General features: G+C 35.8%; 1 protein-coding gene across 2 annotated transcripts in view; it reads left to right on the top strand.

Annotated features, from left to right (window-relative positions):
* The window catches only part of TPH2 (tryptophan hydroxylase 2), a 118,827-nt gene extending 97,810 nt beyond the window's left edge, over positions 1-21,017 (top strand). For both annotated transcript variants that reach the window (XM_052000770.1, XM_052000769.1), the window contains 3 exons: positions 5,823-5,918; positions 20,013-20,146; positions 20,649-21,017. In XM_052000770.1, coding sequence (XP_051856730.1) covers positions 5,823-5,918; positions 20,013-20,146; positions 20,649-20,823 — 405 coding nt within the window. In that variant the 3' untranslated portion in view covers positions 20,824-21,017. The remainder of the gene's footprint in view (positions 1-5,822; positions 5,919-20,012; positions 20,147-20,648) is intronic.
* The last annotated feature ends 5,494 nt before the right edge of the window (positions 21,018-26,511 follow it).

Here is a 26,511-nt window from a genome sequence, read left to right on the forward strand (position 1 = left end):
AGGAAGACCAAATATATTTTCTATTCCTCCCTTACTGTTTTTCATTACTTCATACTAGGATTTAACATATTAACTTTCTGTCTAGGGCTATTCTAAGTACCCTTAGAAGGAAGAAAGGAAGAAGGAAGAAAAAAAATAGAAAGCAATCTCTGCCTTCAGGGTTCTGTAATCTAGCAAACCAGTTCAGCTAAGTCAGGAAGATCTGAGTTCTAATTCTATCTTAGAGACTAAGTCACTTAACTTCTCTGTGGTCTCAGTAAATGGGGATAATAATGGCATGTACCTCACAGAATTGTTGTGAGGATCAAATGAGATAATAATTGTGAAATGCTTACTACATAAAAACATAAATATTAGCTATTAACTATTAGTGTAAGAGAAAGTTTAGGGAATTCTTTGTAAATATTCTTCTATTGTGGTTTGAATGGAATCAGGCAAAGAAGAGAGCTCTCCATTAGATATCTGAATGTTGAATTATTAATCCAGGAAATAAGTCACATTTCTCTTTACATGGACAATTTGTTGTATAATTTACAGTCTTTGTTATAGCACCCCAAACATGATTCTCAGGTGTTGATTAGATTCTTTTGATCAAGCCCCATTGGATCTTTGGATATTTTGCCAAATGCAATCTACTCTGTGTGGTTATTTTCAGTTTCCCCAACTCTCTGAATCCTTCCATTTGAGCAAACCTGCTCAAAATTTTTCAGTTATTCCCTAATGAATTACCAAGTAATGATCTGAAGATGGCAGCATTGGGCGATAGAGGTCATTTTCTTATTTAAACATACAGAAAGTCACTAAACACACACTTGTGATTATAGCCAAGTATTCCAGAATCTGGTTATCATTAGGAGTCTCTTTCTCTAGCCCTTTCACATAATTTCTATAATGATTCAGTCTCTCTTCTTTTTCCTTTTCATCCTACACAGAATGGGAAAAAAAATTCATATAAGATATAAAAAATCCAGGAATGTTCAGAACTAAATGAGGAAAGGGGTTATTCTTCCTAATCTCATTAGAAATGTTAGTCATCAAATACTAGAAATGGTCATTTTGCCCATTCTTGGGGTTTGTAATATGCAGAGTTTTTGAAAACCTGAAGCACATTTCTTCTGCAATGCTAGCACTGAAGGAAACATGGTATAATAGACAAAATTCTAGGAAGCCCTAAATTCAAATCTTGCCAGTGACCCATACTCACTGTGTAATTCTAAGCAAATCACTTCACTTCTCTAGTGTTCTAGGTAACTTTCTAAGACTCAATTGCAGAGAGTCTTAGGAAGACAGAGCATTGGGATATCAGTGAAATCACAATAGTGCATAGATCATGCATAGATTCTGTATCACTTCCTAGGTAATACAAGAAGACAGAAACAACATCTAATATAAAGAGCAGTTTGGTAAAGGAAGCCTTTTTAAATATTAATATTAAAATATTATTCACTTATCCTGGAATCTTAGGATCATCTCATTTAGCTAATCCCTCTGGTTTTCAGGTAGACTGAATAAGTGTAAGTCTAAATTTGGATAAAACTCTGAGCATCAACAATTTTTAATTTGTCCTCAATTGTCTGTCTATGAGACTCCAAAACCTGGGTTTTTATTGGTAGCACAAACAAAGATGTCAGAACGTGGAAATGCATGTTCTAACAAGAAAATCATACATGTTTTACTGATTCATTAACTTTCAGGTACTTTCAGGTATTTTTAGCATCTCTCTTCATCTGTTTGCATATGTGGAACTTGCAAATAAAAAGGGACTCTTTTGGCAAAATATCTACATCTCTAAGGAGAGAGGGCCCAGGAAGGAGATGTTGAAGGATCTGCTGGGAGTAGGGAACAGCAGGAGAGGTGCTGAAGGAAAAAACAGATAAGAAATCAGCAGATGAGATGAGGGATGGAAGGTCACAGTTACTGGACTGTCTCCCAGAACAGGTATGGGTCCAGTAGTCTTTTTGAGATATGGACTGGAAGACATATGATAGATATCTATTTTCCAAGTCATTGGCCAACTTATAGAAATGCAGAGACCAAAAGTGTAGTAGGTGATAGATTTGATACTGAATCTTTAATCACTTTCACTCTGATGCTGACCTTTTGAGATTTGCTCCTAACAGGAATACAGGCCTGACTTAAAATGAAGATGACGTTTTAAATCTGTTTGAAGGTCTTAGTGGGCATTTTCAACCAGATTTCTTCTAAGGTTAGCTCAGACTGTTTTGATTTGGTTCATGAAGCATGCCATTTGGCTCTGTTTCTACTTTGTACTTTATAACATGCCAACTCTTTTGTAGGACAGACCCAGAGCTGGTTCTGGGCAATAGGATGCTGATTTGTTTGGTTTTTTTAATTTTTCATAGCACATTTTCCCTTCACTGTAACCACATAAACTCAATTTGGCATAATAGACAGTGAGATGGACTTGAAGACAATATAACTTGTGTTTAAATTCTGTCTTGGGTGCTTATTACAGATGTGACCATGTCACTCAATCTCTACGCATACTCAATAATAAATAATTCATTAGGATTTAGATCCCTGAATTTGGTGTCACAGGACCAAGCTTCAAATTTTAGTTTTGCCATTTGTTATCTGTGGGTCCCTGAGTGGGCCTAGGTTTATTTACCTGTGAAATGGGAAGGTTGGGTTAAATGACAGCTTCCAACTTTAATTAAATGACTCCTTCCAACTTTAGTTCTATGATTCTGTATCTTAGATGGAATTAAGATCCACGTGGTGGAGAAAGAGGTTCTATTCTTTGTAATCCCTCTGCTGACAAAATTAAAAATAAAGGGGTGAAGTTATAAAAATAAAAGCCATTTTCCAATTGATAAATGATTAAAAGATATAAACAGTTTTTAATAATAACTACCTATAGTCAAATGGAAAAATTCCCTAACTCATTATTGATTGGAGAAATGCAAATTAAAATTATTTTGAAGTACTACTATATAACCATTAGATCGGCTAATAGGACAGAAAAAGAAAATAACAAATGTTGGAAGGAACGTGGGAAAAATGAGATATTAATGCACTGTTGGTAGAGTTGTAAACTAATTCAGCCATTTTGTAGAGAAACTTGGAATTATGCTCAAAGAACTATAAAAAACCCAATACCAATACCACTATCAGGTCTATATCCCAAAAGAGATAAAAAACAAAAAGGAAAAGGATCTATATATACAAACAATATTAATAGTTGCTCTTTTCTGGGTACAAAGCATTAAAAATTTAGGAGATGCTTATCAATTGTGGAATGACTGAATAAATTGTGGTATATGATTATGATGGTATACTTTTTAGCTATAAGATACGATGTATTGTTGGTGGAATTGTGAACTGATCCAACCATTTTGGAGAGCAATTTGGAACTATGCCCAAAGGGTTATCAAACTGTACCACTAGTGGGTTGGTATCCCAAGAAAATCATAAGGAGGGAAAAGGACCCACATGTGCAAAAATGTTTGTAGCAGGTTTTTTTGTGGTAACAAAGAACTGGAAATGAATTGGGCATCTTCCCATCAATTGGGGAATGGCTGAATAAGCTGTGATATATGAAGGCAATGGAATATTATTGTTCTATAAAAAATGCTGATTTTAGAAAGGCCTGGAAAAGATTTACATGCACTAATGCCGAATGAAACAAGCAGAACCAGGCATACATTGTACACAATCACAGCAAAAATGTTTGATGATCAACTATGAAAGACTTGGTTCTTCTCAGTGATTCAGTAATCCAAAGCAATCCCAATAGACTTTGAACAGAAATGCCATCTGCATCCAGAAAAATAACTAGGGAGATTGAATGTAAATCAATACATGCTATGTTCACTTCTTTTTCTGTTGGTTTTTTTTTTTTTTTTTTGGCCAGGGTTTTCCCCTTTTGTTTCTGATTTTTTCTCATCCAACGTGTTTCATAAAGCCATGTGTATTAGAAATGAATGAATTATAAAAAATTGAATTGAGACCAAAAAAATGGCCTAGTTTGCCTTCCCAAAAGAATCAGTCTGGGAGGGCAAGTCACTCACAGTTTCTGCAAACTTTCTAGTGGAGAAACTGAAGCAAAAGGAAGCTACATAAAAACTGCATAAAGAGAAGAAACTTCTAGCCTCTGAATTACCAGGAGTTATGAGTCATTTTTGCCATAAGTATATCCTGTATTGTGCTTCATTATTGAACTAAATTTGAGCTCATTCTTTCCTTGGATTAGTAGCAAGGTATAAAACTGTAGATTAATGGGAAAGATGATTTGTAGCTATTACATTTTATGCTGCTATCTTGGAAAATATCTCTAAGAGCTAATTTGGGCTAATTTCTATTTATTTTGGTGAGACAGTTGGGGTTAAGTGATTTGCCTAGGGTCACATAAATGTTTTGTCTGAGGTCGCATTTGAACTCAGGTCCTCCTGATTTAAGGTCCAGTTCTTCTCTACACTACACCATCTAGCTGATGGAGAACATATTGCTAAGGGTGCTAGTATTACCTATAAAACCCAAAGTAGCAGTCAGTTCAGGAAACTCAACTTGTGATTATGGGTAAAAGTATCATCTTTGATGATGTAAGCAACTAAAATTCTTATTTTAGTAGTAGTAATTTTGATGCCTAGTACAGTTTGAAGCAAATTGGAATTTGATGCTGTTAGAGTGGTCTAGGTTCCTGATGGTCTAGAGGTTAGTGGCTATAAGAGGGTTGTTAAGAATCCCCTTTAAATTGGCAGCAGGTTTTAGGAGTGAAAGAATTCATTCATTTCTGAAATATTAGTTGCAAAATGAAAGTATATTGTTAGATAGAAATCAGTTTACCAAGAGCCTGACTTCTATAGCAGCAGATCTATGGAAAATTGAGTTTTGCATTAAGAATACAGTTCTCAGGGGACAGAAGGTCCCCGCAAAGGGAACTACTAAGGTCCATCTGCAAAAGACCTTCATTGATGGAAGTTATTATATTGAATGTCTTGGTGGGGGTTGAGACGCCCAAGCAGGTTAGAACACGGTAGGGGGTTGGGATACCCCAACTTGGCTCAGACCCAGTGGGCACTGGGACAGCCTGGATCTCTTATTGGAATTCAAAGGGATGCTTTTTGACCAGGATTTGTAATTGAATCAAAGGCCCTAGCATCCTAGAAAGATCTTATCTAGGGAGGATATGCTTTCCCTAGGAAAGGGCTGAGAATCTGAAAGGGATCACAGATCAATAGGAAATATACAGTTTCTTAAAGGGACCATAACCCGCTTCAAATTGACTCAACCCTCAAATTAACTGTAATTGAGGAACTTCAGACATCCTGCAATACTGGGTCACATGGGAAAAATTCTGGGACAGCATGAGGTCATTTTTGAAGAGGCTGCCATTTGAACTGGAGCATTTTGGGGGCTGAGCCAGGGAGAAAATTATCAGAAGTTGCTAGGCAAGTATTGCATTCAATAGATTCCAAGTTCATTTAATTATTCTTAACATTTCTATACTGATAAAGGAGTGACAGTCATCAGAATATAATAAAATTGGAAACTGCATAATTTTCAAAATTATTATTAAAATTTTTTGTGCCCTCTAAATTTTCATGCTATTTGGAGGAAAGCTCCAGTTGCCTCACACTGGGTTTAGCTCCTAAATCACTCCTAAATTTAGGGGATGGATAGACATCAGAAGATTAGAATCTTGAAGGGTATTTTCATTCAAACTGATGTAAAAGAACATGGAATTTTTCAAGTAACATTGCCTACTGGATGCCATTTTCCTATATTGAAATATTTTCAATTCAAATTCAATTGATTTTTGTTCTTGCATTTTTTTTTTTTTTTTTTTTTTTTTTTTTTAGTGTTACTTCTTTACTATTGAGTTTGGACTTTGCAAACAAGAAGGGCAGCTTCGAGCCTATGGAGCAGGGCTCCTTTCTTCCATTGGAGAATTAAAGGTATGTGTTGCTGCATGCAAATGTCCTGCCTAGTTATTTGGTTCAAGGTCATGGAAAATATTGATTTGTTGTCCTGAGGATTCATACTTCCAAATATCTCTTAAATATTTAATACCAAAGATTTATCACTTTAGGTGTGAGTGCTGACCTAACTTTTTACACTTCAGAAAATGGGGCATGCATTTATGGTTTTCATAGTGTGATACAAATAGATTAGTAACAAAGGGCAGCAATCAACAGAAAGGCCAAGTGTGTTTGTGTTTAATTTATAATTTTAAGTGAAAACTGGAACAATCTAATTTACTAAAACTGGAGCAGTCTAGCATAGTTTTCCCCAAAAAAGTTATCTTTAAATTCACATATACACAATATTTTGGGACATCTAAAATGTATTTCATGTAAATTGTAATGCCGGAGAAACTGAGCAAGATAGAGATTAGAGAACAATTTGATAATTTATTTGAAAAGGAGAGATTTACTGGAATCCATGGTTTGGTCCCAGGACTGAATGAGACTATTGTTTCCAAGAATGCAGCAGTGAATGTCAGATATAAGATTCTTTTATAGGGTTACAAGAACAATGACATAATTGGGGAGCTACCTGGATGGGAATGACCTAATGGGGAGAGGAACCTAGGCTAAGGAAGACATAATGGAGGCAGGCACCTAGGATGACATAATGAGGGGAGGTACTGGTGAGGCTCCTGATATTTTAATGATTTCTAAAATGGATAAAGAGCTTTATCCCATCAAACATTTAGAGGGAATGATTATAGCCTAAGGTCTAAGATATAAGACCTTTATCCTAACATTAAGAGGGAATGATTATAACCTGAGGCAGAGTAACTGCATAGGACAATTAGGGCACAACAGCATGTGTAAGGCACTGGACAAGGTAAGGGAAATGGCAATGATAAAAATGAGCTAATTCTTGTTCTCAAGGAGCTTACATTTCACTGGGGAGAATGCAGCCCATAAAGAAGTATTTGTATTTACATATATGAATACAAAATATATAGAATAGGATAGGGATGGGACCCCATGATTTCATTGAAATAATGAAGCACCCAGTGAGGAGTTCCTTCTACCAAAGTTTTTGTTGTTGTTCATTTGTGTCTTGATTCTTTGTGAGTCTATTTGAGGTTTTCTTCAAAGATTCTGGAACAGAGGCAGCTAGATGGTGCAGTGGATAGAGCATCGACCCTAAAGTCAGGAGGATCTGAATTCAAATCTGATCTCAGACACTTAACACTTTCTAGCTATGTGACTCTGGGCAAGTCACTTAACCCCAACTGCCTCAGCCCCCCCCCCAAAAAAAAAAAAATCCTGGAATAGTTTGCCATTTTACAGAAGAGGAACTAAGGCAGAATTAAATGACTTGCCCAGGGTCACACAGCTAGTAAGTATATGAAACTGGATGTGAACTAGGTCAGCACCTTCTCTGTAATTTCCTTTCAGTGTGGCATAGCCAGGATGTGTCACAGACAGGATATGATTTCCTGGCTTTGAGGTCAACTCTTTATTTACACTACCATGCTGTCTCTGGAACCAACATTACAGGAAATTTTCAAATTTTTAGGCTTCAAGTTTTTAAAAACTCTACACCTTGCAAACCCCAAGGTGCCCAAACCCCCCCCCCCAAAAAAAAAACACCCCAGTCTTTTGACCAGTAATACAGACTGAGAAAAAGGATTATTTCTCTCATATTAATAATATGAAAGATAATAATATTAATAAGCAATTATTAAAATTAAGGAGACCCCAGTTTTCCCCCCCAGTCCTATTTTCTTGTTGAATGTCTCAAGGACAGGGCCATGGGAAGACAGGATTAACATTCTCCTCATTCTGAGTATTGCTACTCCACCCAACTTGTACAGGTTTGGGCTGGGGATACAGGTTCTTTATCTTAATTGTTCAAGATTGGGGGTGGTCTGTATAGGGATATTGTCTTAACCCCTCATTGGACTCATTAATTGTTAACCAATCAGAGTTGTTTGCTATCATTAGAATATCCCCATTTAAGGGAATTTAAGCCATAAACCCATCACCATGATTGCCTTTGGCATTTGAGAATGTCACTGACTTTTTTTTTTTTAAATGTTGACATTACTAATAGAATGACTAATTATCAAGAAATTATGTCTCTCAAGCTTTTTTCCAATATCACAAGACACTTCTAATGAGGGTAGAAAAAACCGCCTCTTATAGTTACTATATGTCCAGCACGGTGTTAGGCATCCAAAGAAAGCAACCCCCTGCCTCCCTCCCCATTAAATAAAAAAACCCAAAAAACAAAACCCCACAACAGTCCTTATTCTGGAGGAGCTCAACAACCAGGTCTTCCACTGTGCTATGTTACCTGTCATAAAATGTAAAACTAATTGCACTTTATAAATGGACCTATGATTTATTGGCATAAAGAAGGTGAAAAGAGGGAAGAGAAAAAGAATATTTATTAAGTATCTACTATGTGTCAGGCCCTGTGCTAAGTTCTTTACAAATATTATCTCATTTAGGCCCTACCTCCCAGTATTTTTGTGAGGTTCCAAGGGGATAATATTAAGTGTTTAGCCCAATGCCTGGCACACAGTAGATGCTACATCACAGCAATACTATGATATAGATGCTATTATCATTTTCATTTTATAGTTGAAGAAACTGAGGTAGACAGAGATTAAGTGACTTGCCTGAGCTTACGAGTTATTGTAGTAGGTGTTTATATCCTTTCAAACTATTTGTGGCCAGCATGTGGTAGAACATTCTGAACTCTGATCAGCCATGTCAGACACCCCATAATTGGACTACAATATAGTGATATGATTTTGGTCCTCTTTGGGAATGAAGGGCAACAACCTAAGTACTTATTGAATGCTAGATATACAAGTACTTAACACTTTAATTCAGGAGACAGCAAAAGCATGTAAACATAAAGATAGCATAAATATAAAGTTAACAAATACAAATATATACAAATTTATTATATACAAGACAGTCTGGGAGGGAACATTAACAATTGAGGTGGAGTAGGGAGAAAGATCATTTCCGAGTTAGGACTTAAAGGAAGAAAGAAATTATAGGAGGTAAAAATAAAGGATAAAATAGACATGAAGTTGGAAGATAGAATGTAATGGATAAGGGGCAAAGAAAAGTCCAGTTTGACTAAAGAGAGTATGGGAGAGTACTTAATGTCCAATAAAATTGGAAAGATAGTGTGGGGCCAGGGCATATAATGTTTTAAAAGCTAAACAGAGAGATTTATAGTTCATCCTGGAACTGATGGGAAGCCATTGGAGTTGAATGAAAACAGGTATCATATGATCAGATTGGTGGATCTTCCAAATTCTACGTCCAGTTATCTACAATATTAGGCATCCTCTCATTGTCTGTTGGACATCTTATTATTCATTTTTATCACTTTGAGGACATATCTATTCTTCCTTTCTCAGAATGTCAAATACTTTCTATTCTTCCCAATGACCACTTTGGAACATTTCTACAATTCAGAAAAATATCAGAAGCAATAATGAGCTAGATGAAGATTAATTGCTGAGTTTCCTAGAACTGTAGTAACAAATTCAAATAGAAATGGGGACCATAAAATGAAACATAAAGGTCATAAGTTCAGCTGCTTATTGACTTAGAAAAATATTTGTTAACATCATCTTCATTTTATTGTATTTTTATGTATTTTGTTCAATATTTCCCAATTATATTTTAATCTGCTTTGTGCTACACTCAGGAGTATTGTGGACCATATGCAGCATATAAAGCAATTGGGAAGTAAACTTGGAGGGTAAAAGCAGTGAGGGAGTCTGCATAAGACCTTTTACAGAAGATGAGATTTGAGCTGTACTAAAGAAGTAAAGAAAAACACATGTAGAGATGAGCAGAAAGAGTATTCTAGTGGTCAGAAAATCTAATATTGCACATTGTAGAACTTCAAATTCCTGATGGGTGGAAACAAAGGTAATCCAAATAAATAAAAATTTATACAGACTACAATTCCTTTACCATGTTTCCCCGATAATAAGATACTGTCTTATTATTTTTTTGGACAGAAAAACACCAGAGGGCTTATTTTAATGAACATCGACAGCAATTTTAATAAATAGGTAAATGTGAACAAAAAAAAGTACCTTTATTCAATAATGATCATGTCATCTTCTTCAACAACATCGTCATAAGTGTCCATACCCTGAATTCCATCCTGGATGTCTTGCGCCTCTATTTCCTTCAGAAGAAGTGGACCCAATCTGTCATGTCCAGCAATATAGCTCTCTTTAAATGAACATGTCTTGTCCAGGTAACCTGCTCGTAGTGCCTTGGCGACACAGCTGTCAGTAATTTTATTTCATGACTTCTTCACACAAGTCACGACTTCTTGCAGACAGGGATTCACAAAGTTTCCACGCTGATTTCTTTCCATTCTATTTTCAATGTAGTCATTGACTTCCATGGGCAAATGGTCCTTGAATGGCTTGTTTATTGCAATATCAAGGGTCTGGAGATAGGCAGTCATTCCTGCAGGAATCATTACTTGATCTATTCTTCTCTCTGCAAGGAAGTTCTTCATTTCTTTAGCGTGGTGAGTGCTGGCTGAATCCCAGATTATCAGACCTCTTTGGTTACTTCGCATAACAAGTGGCAGCATTAAATCAACCCACTTTCTTATAACGGCTTGTGTACACCAGGCTTTTTCAGTTTCAAGAACGTAAATGCCTGATACATGTTCAATCTTATCTTTCTTGCCCTTACTGATGATTAGAGGTGTGGCTTTCTTTCCATCCAAACGAATTGCCAAAACACAGATGACCCCTGCAGACAGAATAATAAAATTATGACCATCAGTCCTTCTTTTCACTCCATCATGCCCCTCAATAATGTTTTAACCCCATCATGCTCCCTGAGCGCTCCTTCTATCCTCCATGATGCCCCCTGAGTTCTTCTTTTATCTTCCATCATGCCCCTTTTATCCTCCATCATGCCCCCTCACTCCCGCTTATATACCAGGTTTTTATGTTGTCCTGCCTCAGCTCTCCTCCGCGGCACTGCTCTCAATGGCGCCAGCAAGCAAATCACTGGGGAAGAACAGGATGACACGCTCACTGCTGCAGCTCTGATTGGATGCAGCTCGGAGCGCAGCGTGCGTTTCACCTGGGGGGGGAGGGGGACAGTGCATATAGAAGGTACCGTAATGTAGCATGTAGCGCAGGGAATCACCTTCACTACAGTAGCAATCTCAATAGGGCTTATTTTCGGGGGAGGGCTTATTATCGGGGAAACACGGGTAGTTCCTCTTTGTCCTTGCCCCAAGGCCAGATCCCTAACTCTCCTCAGTCTAATCTTTATTTCCTAGTATTATAGCCCAGCCCTGGCTTCAAGACAATGAGAGGTGTATGTATTAGGTGGATGGTTATATATATATGTAGCAAGGTGGAGTAGTGGATAGGATGCTGAAGTTAGGACTGAGTTCAAATTGGCCTCTGACACTTAACTAGCTCTGGGTAAGCATTGAACTCTGTTTCTTCATTTGTAAACCTCAGTTTCTTCATTTGTAAAATGAGTTGAGGAAGGAAACAGCACTACTCTATAGTCTTTGCCAAGAAAACCCCAAATAAGGTCATGAGTTGGACATGGTTGAAATGACTGAAACAAAACATTGGGTTATAGTGTTGGAGTGGGATTTAGGAAAGGTGAAGTTCAAATCCTGCATCAGACAGTTATTAGAACTATTGCCTTGAGTAAGGTCACATCTCTTTCAGGCTCAGTTTCCTCATCTGTAAAATGGAGATAATAATATCATCTCTCTCACAAGCAGTTGTAGCAAATGCAATTATGTATGTAATTTTGCACTTTTGCAAAATTTAAAGGGTTATTTGTAAATTCTATCTACTATTCTTTGTAGTCCATTCCTGGCTTTAGTCTTTAAAAAACTTAGATAAACCCAAGATTTGGATAGTTGGGAGCCAGATATGTAAGGTTTTATTGGAATAGATTTTTAAAGTCCAGTTTGAAAGCTCATCTTTCCCTAAATTCTCATATTATTTCATTTTTTTGGTTTTTGCTTTTAGCTCCCGGAAGTTAACCAATACATTATTTATTACGTTAACCATTACGTTATTTGTTAGAGACAGAATTCCCAGCAGATGAATTATTTGACTGACTTTCTGGGATGAAGTAGGTTTCATGGAGTGAAACTTACATAGAAGAGATGCCCAAGTCACAGTTGCTGAATAATTGCCTGAATCATCCATTAGTCCCTTATAAGGGTTAGTCTATCCAAAATCTCATCTTCTCTTTTCCTGATGAGTACCAGCTTTGAAGCTTCATAAGGTCAGAGACTGATTCTTTAAAAAGTTTGGCATAGCACCTCTCCACAGATGTCACTGGAATGTTAAATGTCTAATATGTAAGCTCTTATTATCAGAGTTTCTCAGTGCTTCTTCAAGTGCTGTCTTCATCAAGCTTTTTTCTTAAGTTTCAGATTTTTTTTTTTTTTTTTTTTTTTTTTTTTTTTGCTGAGGCAATTGGGGTTAAGTGACTGGGCCTAACACAGCTAGGAAGTGTTAAGTTTCCGAGGCCACATTTGAACACAGGCCCTCCTGACTTCAGGGCTGGTGCTCTATCCACTGTGCCACCTAGCTGCCCAGGTTTTTTAAAAAAATAAATATTGCTGTGTAACAATTTTTATCTATTGTCTTTATTAGGACTTTTAATAAAATATGGGCAATTAGATGGGACTCAGAGTCAAGAAGGCCTGGGTTCAAATCTGGCCTCAGAGACTTATTGGCTAGTTTGTATCAACCCTGTTTGCCTCAGTTTCCTCCTCTGTAGAATGAGTTGGATAAGGAAATGGCAATACACTCTAGCATCTTTGCCAAGAAAAGCCTAAATGAGTCAAAAAGAGTCAGAGATGATTGAAAAAAACAACTGAACAACAACAGCAAAGAGAAAACGTTGAGGGTGCCCAATTTACCTAGGCATGTTGTTAGGATTCTTACAAAGTGATAAATCAGTTGTCTAATTTTAGCATCCTGCTTAGCAGTTCTCTAATTCAGAGTTCACACCTTTCACACCTTTAAGAGTTCACACATTAGTTCACACATTAGTGTTTGAGATTCACAAGTCAGGAACCCACCCCATAATCCCACTCTCTGGGAGGAGGAGGGGGTCAACCTTTGAGTTCACACCTCTAAAAGAACATATAAAAGGACAAGCTTCAGCGAGGAGTCAGTGGAGGAAATTGAGAAGCCAGAGACTGCAGTTGGGCAGAACTGGGGATTCGGAACAAGGGAGACTGAAGCTGGCAGAGCAAAGGACAAGCAACAAGAACTCTCGGAACCAAGGAAAGCTAACTGGGCTATTTTGGAAGAGACAATAAAGGACTGTACTTTTAACAGCTGGCTGCATTTGAGGTGATTATTACTTTGAACAGAAACTAAGGCTGCTCCAGAACCCCCCCAGGAAACTTGCTCCCAGAGAACGAAAATTATATTTTAGAAAAGAAGAACACTACAGGGTGTGTTAGTGGTTTAACAATCATTCTGAAAAAAAAAAAAAAAAGAGCTCATATTAACTGAATTTTAGGTCTGATCTGCATTATTTTCTTTTCTATTATTTTCTTAGTTTAGAAATAACAAATAATGAATCAAGACCTCATTTATAACATTTTTTGATTTCTGAGCTGTAAATGCTCACATTGAAAATTTAACAATTGTCTGTCTCCAATATACCCCTGAATTTACCGTATCTATTTCTCTCTTTCCCTCTGTCTCTTTCTAAATAGTTTGCATATTGTCTCCCTTGTTAGACTGTAAGTTCCTTAAGAGCAGGGACTGTCTTTTGTCTTAGAATTCTTGGCACTTAGCCCAGGGCACCAAATATTTAATAAATGCTTCTTGTTGACTGACCAGTGACTTTGCAGAAGGTATTATGTTTTACCATAATATTAACACTTATAATACAGAGTGAGTGAGAACCAGATTTGGAGACTGTATTTTAAACTTGTATTTAGTAACTGCTTGAAGAATAGAATTATTCTCTATTCCTCTTTGACCCAAACAGCTTACTTAAGTTAGATAAAACTTAATATCAGTTATAAATTTTTAAAGGATCATGACAACTGGGACAGAAATGATATATCAGGTTTAGTTGGCAGGAAACATTTTATGGTATGTTTAAAAAATATACATAGCCATATTTTTTCTCTCATAGGAAAACTTATGTTTACAGGCTTATTTCTCATAAGCATATATATCAATAAACATTTATTAAGTGCCTACTATGTGCCAGGCACTGTGCTAAATGCAAATATATGCACATATGTTCCTATATGTACATATATATGTATGTAGATATATATATATACACACACACACATACATACACACACATATATACAAGAGGGCAGCTAGGTAGTGAAATGGATAAAATATCAATTCTGATGTCAGGAAGAAATGATTTCAAATCTGGCCTCAGATATTAGCTAGTCAGGCAAGTCACTTAACCCCATTTGCCTCAGTTTCCTCATCTGTAAAATAGGATTGTGAAGGAAATGGCAAATTACTCCAAGATCTTTGCCACAAAGATTTGGGTCACAAAGAATTGGACTTATCTGTGATGGCTGGACAACAAAAACACACACACAGCATGCATACACACATACAATAATACAAACACACATAAATACACATACACACATATGCCCTACATGTATAAGAGTGTTTGACAATCTAGGGGTGAATGAGCTACATTCTCTCAATTTAGCTACTTCTTTGTTGGAAGTTGTATTACCTTTTTCAGGCCAGTGGGCATTGTGTTTTTCACCTTGTTAATTGACTAAATGGAGTTGTTAAACATTTACAAAGGCAATTCCCAGGCCACAATGGAGAAATCATCAAAGAATATGAGGACAGTTTTCAAAAAGAGAGGAACACAAATTGATAATAATTGCAGGAAAAAATACCAAGTCTCACTAATGGTTAAATTAATCATTAATTTTATGAGATATGATTAAGTAATCAAGATCTACAAAAATGAGGAATAAGAGGCCAAAGAAATGTGGAAATACATTTTTGAAATAGCATAATGTAGGAGAAAAAAGAGATCGGAACCAGAATAGTAGAGCAGATAATAATTACAACCACAAAAAAAGAAAAAGAAAAAGAGAATGGGAATGAATGAACAAAGATCCATGATAGAGACCTAGATAAAGTGACAAGAATAGCTATGATTCATTATTTATTTTTTATATTTTTAAATTCATTTAAATTCATTATTTAAATATTAATATAAGTTGTGCAGCAAGCCTAACTGGTTTTTATTGATGTTTCATATTAATGTTATTATAAACCATTAGAAAATAATTGATTAAATGGTTTCCTAGAGGCCTGAAAGTGTTTTCTTCAATATTTATTAAAAAACCATTTTAGGGTAAGTATTGTGTGATATGTGACAATATTGAGGGCCATCCTTGTGATAGATTTCTTAAAGAAGACACTGACAAAGACACAAGCATAGGCAAAAATAGCCACACAAATTGAAGGTGTGTCTTCACACCTCAAACTCAAATATAAATGAGGGCCACTAAAGAGCATATAAGATACCTGCCATCAACAGATTAATTTAGAAAACCACAAGTTAATATCATCTGTATTCTATTCTATTTTAATTTTGTTAATATTTCCCAATTACGTTTGAATTTGGTCCTGATGTACTCTTTGGACTATGTATTTGGCATACCTGGACTAGATGACCTCTAAGAACCCTTTCAATTCTAGATATACACTGATCCTAAAATTTTTTGACATTGCATTGATCAGAAGGATTCTTTATCACTTATCCTTTGTTATAGTTCTAGGACTGGGACACCTATTTTTCTGGTCATATGCTGTTCTGGTAATTTCCCATGTTATTTTTCCTACACTGTTGTTCATTAGTAATATGCTGCTGCCTTCTCGTGCTTGCCATGCACCTCTCCATTGCCCTTTGGGTGACCTACAGTTTTAATTCTTTGGAGACTGTAGTGTTCCATGACTCATAAGCACATGGCATCACTGGACGAATATTGCTATTAAAGCTAGAAGCTTGGGGTCATTAGAAGTACCATGCAATTTTCCAAAGGCAATCTCCCTATTTTTCTTCCTCCTAGTCAGTTTGGGACTAAATCATTGTGCATCTACAGTGTTTGTCCAAGATACATACACATACATATATACTACACACACATACACATATATATACACATGTATACACAAACATACACACATATATTATTAGATTGTCCATCTAACTGCCTGGTTGATAGACATTCTTTGTCATATTTTAGGTTTAAAAGATCTAAATACTATTTTTTATTTTCTCTTCCCAGTGTTACATTAGTTGAATGATATTATAATTATTGCCAACATGATTATATTTATAAATAAAATGCTCTAAGAATACTGATTTTTCTTAAATCTTGGGTCAGTATTCTGAGTGCTATACTCTAGCCTCTGGGTGCCTGCTATACCAGGCTTTAGCAGAGTGTCGAATTAATCTACTGGACTACTCTTGATCCACATAAATTGCCTTTGCCAGTGACAGAAGACAATTTGAGATCAATTGGGTATATATCTACTACAGAATTTCCATAGTAAGAATTTTTCCAGGATAAAAACTTCATTGATTTTACTACCAAAAAAAAGAAAAAAGAAAAATTCTATAGATTTGAAGAGAGCTTTACAATAAAGTGAGATTGCTAGCATCTTTTAGATGCTTTGTAGAGTGGCAGTATGTAGTTTTTGTGCTCCTCACTTTTATTTGCTACCCTAAAGAGTCCTGTTAGGTTCTGGAAAGAAAACAGCTGAAAATAATGATTAGAGCACTAGAATTTGAGTCACAAAGACCAAAGTTTGAATCCTGCCTCAGACACTTACTAGCTGTAAAATCCTGGGCAAATTATTTGTCAGTCTCAGTTTCCCCATTTGTAAAATGGGATTAATAACACCACTTTATAGAATTGTTGGAAGAATATAATGAAGTTATATATGTAAAAGCTCTTTGAAAGCATTGAAGGGCTACATAAATGTTAGATATTGATAATAATAATAATACATGTTCCTGACACATATATTGCTAATAATATATAATCCCTGGTCCACACAGTAAGAATTTGATAAATATTTTATTTATTTATATGTAAAGCACTTCAGAATCTTAAAGCACTATATGTTAGCTATTCTTAGTAGTAATATGTCGAAAATGCTTTGCAATTATATGTAATTAAAATATATGTGCTACATTATGTTATCTCATTTGAATCATCCAATAAGTCTGCAAAGTAAGTATATATCCTATCATCTCCATTTTTCATGTAAGATAACTGAGTTTAGAAAAGGGAAGTAACTTGCTCCTGATCTCATAGTAAGTGATGAAGGCAGGATTCAAACCTAGGTTTGAAAAATCCAGATTCAAACCCATCTGCTTTGCCACAGTTCTTTTCTGCTATCACCCTGGAAAAATTCTCAAGTGTTGAAAGGAGTGGCCGCAGATTGGTTTGGAGAGGTGGTGAAGTTGCCAAACCCTTCATTGCATTGCCTTTCCATGTGAATAGGTGAATGAGCAGGTAGATAATTAGAGAAATATAATATAGATAACATGTAAACTTAACGTTTGACTAAAAAGAGAATAACCTTTAAATTTGAAAAAGAAAATAAGCCCAAATGATCTTATCATTCTTTCTATGGGAACAACAGTAATCCTCCTAAAGAGCCATTCATTTTGAAATTAAAAAAAAAAAAGTAAAAAAAGTTAAGATGGTTTTTTTAAGTGGAAAGAATTGTTAGTCATGTGGAACCAAAGATCTCAAATGTTCAGTGCACTGCAGTGAATTTAGCCCAGATGCATTTGCAGGTGTAGTGACCTTTTGCTTATAATGAAGCTATTCTGGAAGGGGAGAATGAATTCACTGGAAGATTTCTTTTGTGGTCCCAGTTTCACATACATATTTATCAAGACAGATGAAACTGGTAGAAGAGAAAAATAACAAGACAAAATGTTCTCTGTGTGTTGGGGACTCAAAAGCCATTTCTGCAGTGCTCAGGCATATTTTGTTTTTCTTTTTAATTAATTTTTTTTTAATGCACATTGCTTTATGAGTCACGTGGGGAGAGAAAAATTAGGACAAAAGGGAAAAACCATGGGAGATATTAAAAAAAAAAAAAGAAGTGAACACAGTATGTGTGATTTACATTCAGTCCTCCTTAGCTCTTTTTCTGGGTGCAGATGGCATTTTCTGTCCAAAGTCTATTGGGATTGCTTTGGATCACTGAACCACTGAGAAGACCAAGTCTTTCATAGTTGATAATCACACATTCAAGCTGTTATTATGTACCATATATTTCTGGTTCTGCTTGTTTCACTCAGCATTAGTTCATGTAAATCTTTCCAAGCCTTTCTAAAATTAACTTGTTCATCAGTTTTTATAGAACAATAATATTCCATTACTGTTAGAATCCTTACAAAGTGATAAGTCAGTTGCCTAATTTAGCATGGTACTTAGCAAATTCTCTAACTCACTAATGTATTTAAGTGCTCTTTGGAGGTCACAAGTATGGGAGATTCACAAAGTTAATTGTAACTTTGTGAATTCACACCTCTCATAATCCCACTCTCAGAAGAGGAATCATCCTTTGAGAAAGCATAAAAACAGCTGAGCTCAGTTAGCAGGATTAGTTGAAAAGATTCAGAGGGGAGGAGAGTCAGTTCAAAAGAAGCCTTGAGTTGGAGTTGAGCTAGAGCCGGAAGTCACTTCGGAAGATTGACAGAGTTCAGTTCGGGAGATTGAGAAGCTAATCTGCAGTGAGGCAGAACCAAGATTCAGAGAGAGGCTGAAGCTAGCAACAAGAGCTCTTGGAACCAAAGAAAGCTAACTGGGCTATTTTGGAAGAAACAATACCTGGCTGCATTTGGAGTGATTATTACTCAGAGCTGAAAACTAAGGTTACCTCTAGAAAACCTCCCCAAGAAACCCGCTTCCCAGAGAGGACCATTATATTACAAAAAAGAAGAGAACACCACATTTTGGCACCCTGAATGTGGAACTGACAGGATCCTGATTTCAGTGGAAAAACCTATGATCCTGATTCCAGTGGAAAAGTCTCCTCAACCCAGAAATTAGGGTGAGTACAACAAAGAAATTTTGTTAAAAGAGTTAAAGTAGAAGAAACAATAAAGAACTACTTTAACACCTGGCCACCAACACTCCCTGTCTTTCTGCCTGTTTTGAAACCACAGTCACTCATCATTCCTTATAGTTCTCAGTACAATCATGTAATCAGTAAAATTGTTTTGATGACTTTTCAGAAAGTAATAACATTTGTTTCCCTTCTTCTTAATATTTGCTTTGGGTACAAATTGCCATGCCTTTTATTAATTCTCTCCTAAGTCATCTTCAGTACTTAATCACTCACTTTTTAAATTTGATTTTTATTTATTGGGGGCAATCAGGATTAAGTGGCTTCCAGAGTAATTGTTTGAGACTGGATTTGAATTTAGGTCCTCCTGACTCCAGGGCTGGTGCTCTAAAGCACAGCACCACCTAGTGATCCAGAATCACTCACTTTTAAAGTCACTCTAATGATGCTCACTATCTGACCTAAAAATGTTCTCTGATGATTTCCACGAATAGTTCAGTCAGAGCCCCAATTATCTCTTTATTCAGGTAATTATTACTTCTGCCATTTAAATGAAATTTCAGGACATTGCTTATAAAGATATTTTTATGAGTATATTTAGGTGGTGCTGCTCCTATTCATAGTTTAGATTTAAAATTCTATACCTGTTGGGGTATGACTTTGAACTGTCTTTCACTATGAATTTTGCTGATCATAAATAAAATAATGCCATAATCCCATTCCCCACTCAGTATCTAATAGACTTAAAAAAAGATAACCTCTAATTTACCTTATGCATGGGAGAACTCCATAATTCATGGGAGTCTAAGTGAAGCTAAGGGAGTGGGGTTGAGAATGCCTCTGTGATGGAATATGTCGTAACCATGTGATACCAGGATCTCATTATGGAGCTTAACAAGTGTTGGAATATCTTTTGCAGCACGCACTGTCTGACAAGGCATGTGTGAAAGCATTTGACCCAAAGACAACTTGCTTGCAGGAATGCCTTATCACTACTTTTCAGGAAGCCTACTTTGTTTCTGAAAGTTTTGAAGAAGCAAAAGAAAAGATGAGGTAAATGTATTTCCTTTCCTATCTAAAGAAGATAATTCCCCCCCTGCTCCCCCTCTCTCTTTCTCTCTTTCTCTCTCTCTCTCTCTTTCTCTCTCTCTCTCTCTCTCTCTCTCTCCCTCTCCTTCTTTCCTCTCTCCCTCTGTGTGTATCTCTCTATGTCATTTTCTACCTTTCTCTTTTCTCTCTCCTCTTCATTCTCCATCTCTTTGTCTCTATTCTATTTCTTTTTCCTTCTCTCCCTCCTCTTTTTCTATTTTCCTTTTCTCTCTTCTCATTCTTTCTCTCTCAATCTCCATTCTCTTTCTTTTCTCTCTTTTTTTCTATCTTCTTTCCCTGTTCCCTTTCCCCCCTCCTTCTCCCTCTGTTCTTCTCTCCCCATCTCTCTTTTTCTCTCTTCTCTCTGTGTCTGTCTGTCTTTCTGTTTTTGTCTGTGTCTGTCTCTCTCTCTTGCCAATGCCAGCTGATTATTTAACATTTTATTATTATGATGATTATTCTGCAGAGACTTTGCCAAGTCGATAACTCGCCCCTTCTCTGTGTACTTCAATCCTTATACACAGAGCGTTGAAATACTGAAGGATACCAGGAGTATTGAGAATGTGGTCCAGGACCTCCGAAGTGATCTGAATACAGTGTGTGATGCTTTAAGTAAGATGAACAAATATTTGGGCATTTGAGGCCAGGTTTTGCCAACCTCATCTTTCTGTATTTCAATAGCAAATGAATCTACTTCATATTATGCTATTCCTTCTGTAGCAAACTGTTATGTGCTAAATCTTGGCTAGTTACCTGAATCATTGTGTATCTACTTAATTGCAATTGCAGATCAAATAAAATTATGCTACTGTGTGAAGAATATAATAATAGACAATCATTGTATATGTCATAAAGAGATTAAAAGTATTCAAAGTCTAGATAGTTGGTTTAATATACTTGAAAATATATGTATCCATTTAAATATGACCTAGAAAAGGGGTACTGCCTCCACTAAGGCAGATCATAAGACATCTACAAATTATGATCTTAGTCACTTGCTTGAGACCTGGAGAGGTTAAATGATTTTCTCTTGCTCACACAGCTAATAAATAGAGTGCTATATCTTGCTGCTTTTATTCTCATTAAAAATGATAAGAACTCACTCTCTCTTTGACTCTATCTCAGTGATGCTTTATTTCCTGACCTTTTTAAAATCAAGAATTCATTATTCTTTTAAATTACAGTAAAGCTGGATATTCCCTTTTCATTTTCTTGACTGAATTGAAATGGGGAGCTTCCAGATGAGGAAATTCCATGCAGGTTGGTGTTTTCTCTGCAATTTATAGTTTTATAGAATTGACTAGGATACTGAGAAGTTAAGGGATTTGTCCAGGGTCACATAGCCTGTATATCAAAGAAGGGTCACTCTGGCTCTGAAGATGATTATTAACTGTGCTGTGCCTATGTGACAATGCCTATTACCAAAAAAAAAAAAAAAATCCATATCCAATTTTAAAATGTGGTGAATCAATAATGGGACTAATGTTTTTAGATTGGGCATTTATACAAGAGAAAGTCAGAGAGTTTACTAAACTTGAAATATGCAAATGATTTTAATTTAATTGTGGCCTATATTTCATAGTATTTTTAAAAAGATATTTAATTTTTTTTATTATTCAGTTATTTTTCAATAGTGTCGGATTTTTTTGGATCTCCCTTTTTGGATTTTCTTAGCAAAGATACTGGGGTGGTTTACATTTTTCTACTCCATCTAATTGTTCAGAGGAAAAAACTGAGATAGAGTTAAGTGACTTGCCCAGGGTCATACAGCTGGTAAGTGCCTGAAGTCACATTGGAACTTGGGTCTTCCTGACTTTAGGCTCATATTTTAACCACTGTGTCATTTAGCTGCCCCATTTAATATTCCAGAAGTATCTAATTTTAGAAAATGTTATTTCCAGAGGGGACATTGGAAAAATCTCTGAGTATAAGAGAAAATAATGGAATTTCATGGGCTATCTTGGGATGAATTTAGGTAACATAATCATGGATTTATTCCAATTTTTTTCCAGACTTTCTTATTAGGTGTTCAGTCTGGTAAAGTCAAGTCAAGTCAAACAGCATTTGTTAAGTGCCTACTGTATGCTATGCAGTGTCTCAAGCACCACGGATGTAAAGAAAGCCAAGAATAGTTTTTACCCTCAAAGAAACTTGCAATTTAATGTTGTTTACATGTATTGGGGAATAAGGCAAAAATCTATGACTATAGGTGGGTACCTGACAGTCCCCATTAAATAGAATTTGGTTAATATTCAAAGACAACGATGTGATAGCAAACATTTAACAATCAGTTCTTTGAAACAAAATATGCATGATACATTTTAAATTATCAAATGTATCACTTTCTTAAGACTATACTATGAACAAAACCCCAATTATTATCAAACCCTGATTTATACAGTTTTCTGATATTGAGATGTAACTTTGCAACCTAAAAAAATATGATAATCAGCTTTTACATGTCAGTTTGAGCTGGTTCCAGCATATGCCTGGTGAAAAAGCTTCCAACGTTGTACATTCGCCTCTCCTCACTTATGATTTTGTGACTCTAAGTGGTTGAGTCTTTTGTTCCTACTTGGACACAGTATTACAACAATGAAAGTGGTCCAAACTGTACAATTTGGGCTCAGAAACTGCTAGTGATGCAAAAAGACAATGGAAAAGAAGACAAATTTATGTATGAATCCTTGCCCCATCCTATATGAACATTTTACTTATTCTCTCTTAAGTTGTACCCTCCTTTGCAAAATTAGGGGGTCAAACTAGATCATATTTAAAGTTCTTTTCTGTCTCTAAACATGTCACTCTGTGAGGTACAGAAACCCTAACTCAAATTGACTACTTGGAGATCTCTCCAAGGGAAGAAAGTTTTTATTAGAATCTTGTGAGAAGTAGGCAGTCCCTACTCCCTAAGTCCAGAATGAAGAAAGCTGGATTCAGAAACAAAGACCCCGGTTAAATAAACAAATACTACCCAAGACCTCTCCAAAACCCCCCTTATGCAAAGTTTTTTGTCTTGATTGGCTCTTGTGGTTACTTTTCCCTTATATGGCAGATGAGGTGACAATGGCCCGACTAGAAATGAGGTAAGCAAGCAAAAAGTTACATTTTAAGGTCACATGATTTATAGGAAATCGAAACTAAGGCCTAAGGCTTCACATACTTTGGTGGATAGTTCCCTCCCTCCCCCATCACTAATAATCCTCATAGTTCTAAACCTATGACCTGATAATCAACAATCAACAAGAAATTTTTGGTAGCTCTCACCATCAGCTGAGCACACAGGCTTTAAATCAATCAGTGAATGAAATTTTATTAATTGAAAAATTGAGTGATTTCATTTTCCTCTTCCCTTCTCATTCTATATGTGTTTTTCAGTATTCCTATATGCTTCTATTATGAAATATGTTGGTAGTTAGTTGGGAGATGGTGGATAAGAGAGAATAAAATCAAAAGCTGGCATTTATATAGAAGTTTCAAATTTGCAAAGCATTGTTTAACTCATCAGTAGTCCTATAAGGCAATGCTTATTCAAGGTTATACATATAATCAATATTAGAGCTAAGATTTGTATCTAAGTCTTATCTGAATATAAGGTCAGTGTACTTTTCATTATATCATGCTATCACTAGAAGTAACAGAAATAACATTACAAAGAAATCATCATTAAATACCTTCAGAGTAGTGGTTTTGAAACTTCACTTTCAACTTTATCTACAGATAATTTTTTTTTTTATGAGACATTTGGAAATTACAAATAAAAATTGAGGTCCTTTTTCCAACTTCACATCCCACTGGTCTGTGGGAAAATTCTCATAGACTAAATAGCTTAAGGTAAATAAGAAAGACAGAAAAAACATTTTGGAGAGAGTCTAAAATAGGAAGCAAATATTTAAACTATTAGTTAAATTGATTATTGGGAAGAAGTCTCTAGTTTCTGAAGACTTCTCAAAATATCTAAAGTGTGGGAAGGAATTTGGAGTAAAAAAAGAGTAAGGAACAAAGTCTATCTTGATGAATTGTTAGACTTGAAGTCTAAAAATAATGAGCAATGGAAAAGAAAAAAAGAAGAGTTGAATTCGACTGGGAGAAAAAGAGAGAATGGAAATCTTGTTTTTCCCAGCAACCTGCAAGTGCAAACAAACCAAGTGATCCAGTAATTCTCAGAAAAAGCTGTTGAATTTTTCGAAAGGAGGGAATAACCATAGAACTTGACATTGTCTCCAAGGTATTTTGTGCCCTTTCTTCATTAAATACTTCCAAAGATAAGCAAACATCCCTTTTTTATAGCATTCTTACTTTAGTAACACTTCTACAGAATTGGAAATCATTGAAACAAACCACCATAGGAATAACAAATTTCAACTGACCATTATTCAGGTGATTGATCTAAAATGGATCCTTCTGCATATTAAAAGCATGCAGAAATCTACTTTGGTTATTACAGGGGTTGAACAGTTAAGTTGCTCAGTGGATAGAGTGCTGGATTTGGAAAAAGAAAAGCCTAAGTTCAAATCCAGCCTGAGAAACTTATCAGCTGTGTGACCCTGAACAAGACATTTAACCCTATGTGCCTCAATTTCTTTATCTGTGAAATGTGTTGGAGAAATGGCAAACCACTCTAAGTATCTTTGCCAAGAAAACCTCAAATGGGGTCACAAAGAGTCAGATACAACACAGCAACAACTTACAGGGAGTAATAGTTGGAAGGAAAAAAAAAAGGGATTCTTGAAAACTTGTATGAGGATTATGGCAGGATGCTGGTGACTCGATTTGTTGTACATTTTTTTGCTTTGTTCAGCATAGTGGGACTCAAGATATTTCATATCTGCATAATAACAGAGCCAAGTTTCAGTCTGAGAATATTTAACATGCACATCTCATTTTGAGTAATGGATTGGGAAAGCCAATGTGTCGCTCAGAAGACCACTGATTCTATTAAAGACAGAGGTTTCTCAAGATAGAAAACAGAAGTGTTTATTTGATCAAGTCTCAAGGGAATTGGGGGTCTCTCACCACCAGAGTGGACTGGCAATGATGAGAAGTAGGGTACAGAACGTAAGTAGAAGATTATATATCCTAGCATAAACAAGCCTAAAAAATACTCCAAGAGCTGATTTGTCAGAACAGGATGGTCTCATATTCAAGCCATGAACAAGGAAACGTTTCCTATCCAATCCTAACACAGAAATCATAATTACCTTATATGGATGTTCTAGTGTTAGGGTAACTTATCAGAACAAGGGAGGGGAAGGAGGGATACTACCTGATTTCCCTAGATCACATGATTTATAGGAATATGAAACATAGGCCCGTCTGCTGAGGCTCAAGTTGGCCTGGCTAAATTTTGGAGCACTGTCTCCATTTTATACACTATCTAAACCAGATTGTGTGTGGGAAAGCTTTCACAATTTCCTTGTTCCTCTTATCAACAACATTAAATAGCTGTCTTAGGAATTGTGCTAAGATACTTATGATCACTGTCTACACTTATCATGATGCCTGTCCAATGTAGTAATTAGCCACGATTATTATAATCTATGACCCAGAAGACACATCAATATTCTAGAAACAGGATAAATCTGTATTTGGAGTCAGAGAACCTGAGTTCAGATATTACTCTACTACTTATTAATTGGGTACTTTGGGCAACTTACTACACTTTCATGACTCAGTTTTCTCACCTGCTAAAAGAAAATGATTGAACAATAGGAATTCCTATATTACTTCTAGCTCTAAATCTATGATCCTGTAGCTTAAAAATGAAATTAAGATGATCATAATCCTAAAGACATTGTCATGTTACTTGAAAGCCTTTACCCAGTTTCCACTTAGCTGATTTTTCCTCTATTCAGTCAAAGCAGAAAAAAGATAAAATACTAGGAAGAGTATGGATTTCTTGTATGTTGTATTCTTCAAATAACAAACCAATGCCTGATTAGCAATTTTTTGTTGTTGTTGTTGTTGCAATATGTTGTTAGTTTTCCTCCAGATAAATAAAGGATATTCATCCAGTCTTCTGGTTGGGCAAGTTTAAGTAGCATAATTAGAGAATTATTGGCTGTCAGTGGTTTATATCTTTAAAAAGCCACAACAGGCAACTTCAATTCAAGGTGCTTTTTGTTAGTACTAAAATTAAAGGGTATGACTACTGAGCCTCTGGTTTAGCCTCATTTATTTATTGTGTAATTCAGAAATAATGTTTTACGGGTATGACAAATCTGCATTTGCTTTACTTGCAGAGTAAATGGACCTGCGCCAAAAAGAATGTAAAGTATTGCAACATTTAGCACTATGCAAAGTCTAAAATGAAAAACAGTGTTCTCTCA

This window comes from Antechinus flavipes, chromosome 5 (assembly GCF_016432865.1).
Source record: "Antechinus flavipes isolate AdamAnt ecotype Samford, QLD, Australia chromosome 5, AdamAnt_v2, whole genome shotgun sequence".
Classification (NCBI taxonomy): Eukaryota; Metazoa; Chordata; class Mammalia; order Dasyuromorphia; family Dasyuridae; genus Antechinus; species Antechinus flavipes.